Below are 6,317 nucleotides of genomic sequence, written 5' to 3' on the forward strand. Positions count from 1 at the left end.
AACTAACTCCTTGCCTCATGCCAAGTTTGCTCTTCAAGATTCAACCTTAGTGTTCCCTGTTCTGGGAAGCATGGTGGGTGCTCTCCCTTGATGCTCCCCAACACACTCTATCAGTGCTTCCAGTAATCAGTGTACTTGACTATTGTGCTCTACTGCCCTCCTTGAAGGCATGATTTTTTCTTTTTTGAGACCAAGTCTCACTTTGTTGCCAAGGCTGGAGTGCAGTGGCACAATCTTGGCTCACTGCAACCTCTGCCTCTCAGGTTCAAGCAATTCTCCTACCTCAGCCTCCTGAGTAGCTGAGATTACAGGTACACGCCACCACACCCAGCTAATTTTTGTATCTTTAGTAGAGACGAGGTTTCACCATGTTGGCCATGCTGGTCTTGAACTCCTGACCTTAGGTAATCCATCTGCCTTGGCCTCCCAAAGTGCTGGGATTGCAGGCGTGAGCCACCGCGTCTGGCCAAAGGCATGAAATTAATCTGCATTTACAGTTCACAGCACAGGGCTCAATAAATATGTTAAATTGATGAATGTAAGAAAGTCCCAAGCTGTGAACAGCTAAGCACAGAAGATAAGGTTGAGGTGGTTGTGAACCAGGGATATTCAAAATTGAGGACTTAGATTCTCTTTCTTTCCTTCCATCCAGGCAGCCAGGACTGGCAGGCCATCAGGGTCAGAGCCAAGGAGATGGATTGGGGCTGAGGAGGCAGCCAGGGTGGCCAGCTGGCAGGGTAGGAAATTGGTTACACACAGGAGCAAGGAGTAATTACACTGAGATAAACACTGGAATGAAACCTGTGGTATTGAATTGGAATCAGAGATATAGTTCGAACTCATAATAAACAAATATATATGTGTATATACATTTACATGGTGTATATATACACGTGTGTTTTTCTCTGTGCTCTGAGAAGGCCTTTAAACAATGATGCCCCAATAGCAATGATATACCCAATTCCCCACCTTGGTTTTTAAATATTATTCTCTATTAAAAGAAATCAAGAGGCTCCTTAGAGAAATGGCTGATCCCAGGGGCTGGGGCCAGGAAAAAATCTTTAATTAAAAAAATATATAGATAGAGGGTCTTGCTATGTTTCCGAGGCTGGTCTCAAACTCCTGGACTTAAGCAATCCTCTCGCCTCAGCCTCTCAAAATGCTGCGATTACAGGTGCAAGCTACTATGCTCAGCTAATAGATGGCAGTTTTGTGTCAGTTAATTTTCTGATTTTGATAGTTGTAATGTGGTTATGTAGAATGTCTTTAAGAAATTTATGCTGAAGCATATAAGGGTAATGGGGTATCATAACTACAATTCATTCTCAGATGATTCAGAAAAAAATGTGTATGTGTGTATATATATATACATCCCCCCACACAGAGAGACACAGGGAGAGACAGAATGATAGTGCATATATGGAAGGAGGGAGACAGACAGACAAAGCAAATGTGGTTAAATGTTAACAACTGAGGAATCTGGGTGAAGGATATATAGGAGTTATTTGGGCTACACTTGCAACTTTGTTGTAAATTTGAAATTATCTCAAATTTTAAAATGTAAAGTTTTTTGTTTGTTTTTTGAGACAGTCTCGCTCTGTCGCCCAGGCTGGAGTACAGTGGTGTGATCTCGGCTCACTGCAGCCTTTGTAGGTCAGGAGTTCAAGACCAGCCTGGCCGACAAGGTGAAACACCATCTCTACAAAAAATTACAAAAATTAAGCCAAGCTTGGTGGTGGGCACCTATAGTGCCAGCTACTCGGGAGGCTGAGGCAGGAAGAATTGCTTGAACCTGCGAGGTGGAGGTTGCAGTGAGCTCAGATCACGCCATTGCACTCCAGCCTGGGCAACAAGAGCAAAACTTTGTCTCAAAAAACAAAAAACAAAAACAAAAAAGCTGAAGATAAACTTGCTAATCTGAATCATGCATAAAAGGCTTTTTGCTGGTTTGCCCACACTCATCTTGTTCTAAAAATGATTTATAGAGGCTTATCAATATGTAAAAAAATATAACAAGATAAATTGAAAATGAGGAAGAAAGATGTATGACACTGGCAAGAACCTTCTAAATTGTCAAATTCTACAAAATACTGTTGAAAATTTGATTATGTGGAGAGGTTTCACTTCGTTTTGGGAAAAGCCCCAACTTCAACACAGCTATTAGTTCTTTTGTGTTTCTGACAACCTTTTATTCAAAACTTGACCAGCAATTAGACACAGAGAATAAACTATTGGGATACAGAGGCAGAAAATAATTATTAATAAGAACAAAGAACAGACCTTTAAAACATTGCTAAATTTTATGCATGTATACATACTTTATTAAATTTGCATTCTAAGATATACACAAGGCCAGCAGTTCACAAAACTTCCTATTATTTCAAAAGCAGTAATCATGAAACAGTGATTATATAATTTAATCAAGCAAAAAAAATTATAGTTTTATCATATCATCTCTTATACCTGTTTTCAAATAGAAGCCTGAAATATATGATATATATTAGAATAGGAAGAGAGAATTTTACTTTATAACAATCACTTTTCAAACATTAGACTTTATATAAAAATAAAGGGGTCTTATCAACAAAGTTCACCTGGGAGTTAGCCTATGTCTTTATTTTAAAACAATCCCTGCAAAAAACTTAATTTTCCAGTCCATTTAAACAAAAAATAACTAAAAATGAACCTTGGGTTAAATAATAAAGTGAATCATCTTGTCTCCTAGTTCTCATACCATTGGAACAATTTCCATTTCCCGACCTAATCCTACACCACTGAATTTCAAAAATTAATGTAAATACCATCATATTTCAGTTATTTCTTAATAGTGTTAAGTTCGAGCCTAAAAGTGATGGCCAAGTGTCCCTTTAAGGCAAAGAAGACAGTAGGTGGATCAATCTCCTGTAAGACAAAACTGTCTATTATCATTATAGAGGCAGAAACATTTTGACATGATCTTTTACAAACAGAATAGATACACTGCATACCATCAAAGAATTTTTTCTTTATAATGGCATACTAGGGGACAAGCTTCATAGTAGATATATTTATGTTAGGTTTGAAGAAGTAGGGACTTTTCCCAGATGAGAGCAATAAAAGAAATAAAGCCATTAATGGCTGTTACGGTTACAATTTAAAATAAAGGGCACATCGGCTGCTGTAACAGAACTACTGCACACTAAGTGATGCTCTCCTGTAATTGAAAGAGAATGGGTTTTCCTTCAAGCCATATGCTATTACTAGTCCGTGAGTGCCTTCAAAGCACATAATCTTCCTTTAAAATCCAAGGATCTTTGCCTTCAAAAGACATAAATGCAGTAGTTTTCATTTCTTACATTCACTTAAAAATGGAATAGTATGATTCCAGCAGGCAAATCTGCATATTAAATATAGACAATCCAACCACAATATCTGAACATTAAAAGAAATCTAGCACGACAGACATTTTACCTAGTTATAAAGAACATAACAGTTGATTACACTCAGATTTCTTAAACAGCTCACTCAGGAGTTTCCTCTCCTAAAAATTAAATAACGTATGGTACCTCACACTTACAGCATGTACACAGTTCATAGCTGAAACAGCTTCCTAAAAGCAGAATGCACGATCACATTGACTTTTTCAGCTCCTAAAAGCTTCTTTGTAGATATTAAACTGCCCTCACTATAAGGCAGTATGAACAAGAACTGGATTCTGAGTCTGGTGACAACACAATAACTAAAACACCATTCACCACATGACAAAACAAACAAATCTAATGACAAAAAGGAACCGGAAAAAAGCAGCAACAGAAACAGTATGTGGCAATCATATACATAAATCCCCTCTTCCACCATACCTTATGATATACATCCCTTATAGCACAACAATGTACCCCAAGGCACCTAAGGCCTCATAATTCCACCCGAGACACTGACAGCTCCATGGACGCTTTTGTACATAGTGCTTTGTGTGTAAATAACTATTCATTCATTTGTAGATGCTCCACACATCTGGTCAAGGCAGGAATTTCTTCTCCTTGATAACACCACCTAGAAATATCAACAATATTTTATATATTCCTTAGGGCAACAGGTTTGAGGAGAAATATATCAACTGTGGTACCAAAGTCATAAAAACCTGTGGTGACTAATCCAGGCATCCTGTAAGTCTATTCACTTTCTCAGCACTAAAATCAATGCTCACTTCACACACCCCAACAGCAAAGAAGCAATAAGGGTAATGAAAGCGACTATGTATTTCTTCCCCTCTGTGAGAAATGGCGTAAGCAGCTCCAACAGGAAAGGGAAACAAAATAATGTACTTTAAGCTGATGCAGAAAAATAAAAATGAAATATAATCAAAAGCAATTTATATACTATCATGAAATAAAGAGAGAGAGATTTGCAACTATGTAGTCAACAGAGAACAAAAAAAAATCTCTCAAGCAAGAGAATTTCTGATCAAATCTGTCATATCACTGCTGGGAAAAAGAATCATTCAAGATAATTCACATCAGTGCCTTCCTTAAATGTATAGACTCAAAATAGGTGTTCTCTGAGGCACTAAGAAAAAAAAATTCCTCTAAGTAATCAAAAATGAGCATTTGAGATTTAGTAACTAAATTCAAAATGAGATCAGCAAAACTAGGTATTAGTAAGGTCACCAGGCTTACAAAATTGAACTTTGGAGGAGAGAGATGCCAAAGAGTAATAATAGCATCAGAATGGGTGAAATCTGTAAAACTTTAATCCTCATTATGGATCAAAGTTCTCTGCGTTCCCCACTGAACATTTTATGTAGGAAACAGCAGTTAAAACGCTGAATCAGAAATGCTTAAGTCACTTGGGTGAGAGATCATCCATCAAGATGAACGAGGAACATGAATTGGAGCATGCTACTGGAGACTCTGCGGTAGCGCTGCCTTTAGCCAGCGGGTCTGAGGATAAGCCACTGCTGCTACTACTGCCATCCAAAATATCTGAACTGAAGACAAAGCAAAAAGAATTATAAGCAAATGCAACTATCAGGGTAAACATAACATGCAACGACACAGTTTCAAGAGCTCACAAATCAGTATCACTTGTAAATAATAAAAAAGCATCAAAGCCACAGCAATGAACTACATAATATACTACATTATAAAGCCACAAAAATGCGAAGTAAGACTCTTCAAGGTCCTGTGTCATTTGAGTGTACCCCCTGGAGGCACCAGACTGTCCGACCTACAATAAACGTTCCTCTTGACATGCCATGGTTTTCGGGACGGAGTTCCTTCACTTCACTTCAGCTCAAGACATTTCTATCCTTATATTTATCTTTTTACCTTCCCATCAGACTTGGAGCAAGAGGAATGGTTATTTATTGAGGTAACCATACTTGGACTATCTGAGGTGTTCGATCAAGTACACTGCCTCATAGTTCCTCTACTCTAAACAAAGTCTTTCAACTCCCCTCGTGTTGATCACTTCCCTACTCCCAAAGGGCCTTCAATCCAAACACATTTTTAAAATGATTTCCCTCTCCCATTCTATGCCGTTTATAATTCCTTACACTGTTTCCTTTCTTCTTGCTTTCAAAACCCAAAGATCTATTTCCAGAAGATTCCATTTCTTTGATCCCTTCAGTTATTCTCCAGTTAAGCTTCTAAAATGAATAATCTATACTCATGCTCTCAATACCCATAGTCTATTGCCTCTTTAATCCTGACAACTGGCTCTTGTTCCTACCCTTCCAGTAAAACTCCGGATCTGGACATCAAGAACCTCTATACCCAGCCCAGTGATTCCTTCCCTATCCGGCCCAGGGGCTTATTGTTCCCAGCCATCAACCTTGCCTGCATCATGAATCTGGCTCCATACTTCAGCAGGGAACGGAGAGCCTTTGCAGTCTGGCATCAAGCTGCCTTTCTGGCTTTGATTTCCATCAATCCAATAATAAGCTCTATGCTTTATATTTGCCCTCAATTCATTCACTTATTCTAATATTTACCAAGTGCCTGCCAGGTGCAGGAAGCACACTGGATGTTAGAAATACAATGGTTTTGGCCAGGCGTGGTGGCTCACGCCTGTAATCCCAGCACTTTGGGAGACCGAGGAGGGTGGATCACCTGAGGTCAGGAGTTCAAGACAAGCCTGACCAACATGGAGAAACCCTGTCTGTACTAAAAATACAAAACGTTAGCCAGGCATGGTGGTGCATGCCTGTAATCCCAGCTACTCAGGATGCTGAGGTGGGAGAATCGCTTGAACCCGGGAGGCGGAGGTTGCGATGAGCCGAGATCGCACCACTGCACTCCAGCCTGGGCAAGAAAAGCAAAACTCCATTTCAAAAAAAA

At 39.1% G+C, this 6,317-nt stretch overlaps 1 protein-coding gene across 12 annotated transcripts in view; it reads right to left on the reverse strand.

Annotated features, from left to right (window-relative positions):
• Positions 1-2,294: 2,294 nt before the first annotated feature.
• The window catches only part of PABIR2 (PABIR family member 2), a 26,034-nt gene continuing 22,011 nt past the window's right edge, over positions 2,295-6,317 (reverse strand). For 5 of the 12 annotated variants that reach the window (XM_017511983.2, XM_017511982.2, XM_037732610.1 and 2 more), the window contains one exon: positions 2,295-4,966. In XM_017511983.2, coding sequence (XP_017367472.1) covers positions 4,822-4,966 — 145 coding nt within the window. In that variant the 3' untranslated portion in view covers positions 2,295-4,821. The remainder of the gene's footprint in view (positions 4,967-6,317) is intronic. The other 7 variants (XM_017511989.2, XM_017511987.2, XM_037732612.1 and 4 more) reach the window with 4 other exon arrangements.

The sequence above is a fragment of the Cebus imitator genome, unplaced genomic scaffold (assembly GCF_001604975.1).
Source record: "Cebus imitator isolate Cc_AM_T3 unplaced genomic scaffold, Cebus_imitator-1.0 Scaffold458, whole genome shotgun sequence".
Classification (NCBI taxonomy): domain Eukaryota; kingdom Metazoa; phylum Chordata; class Mammalia; order Primates; family Cebidae; genus Cebus; species Cebus imitator.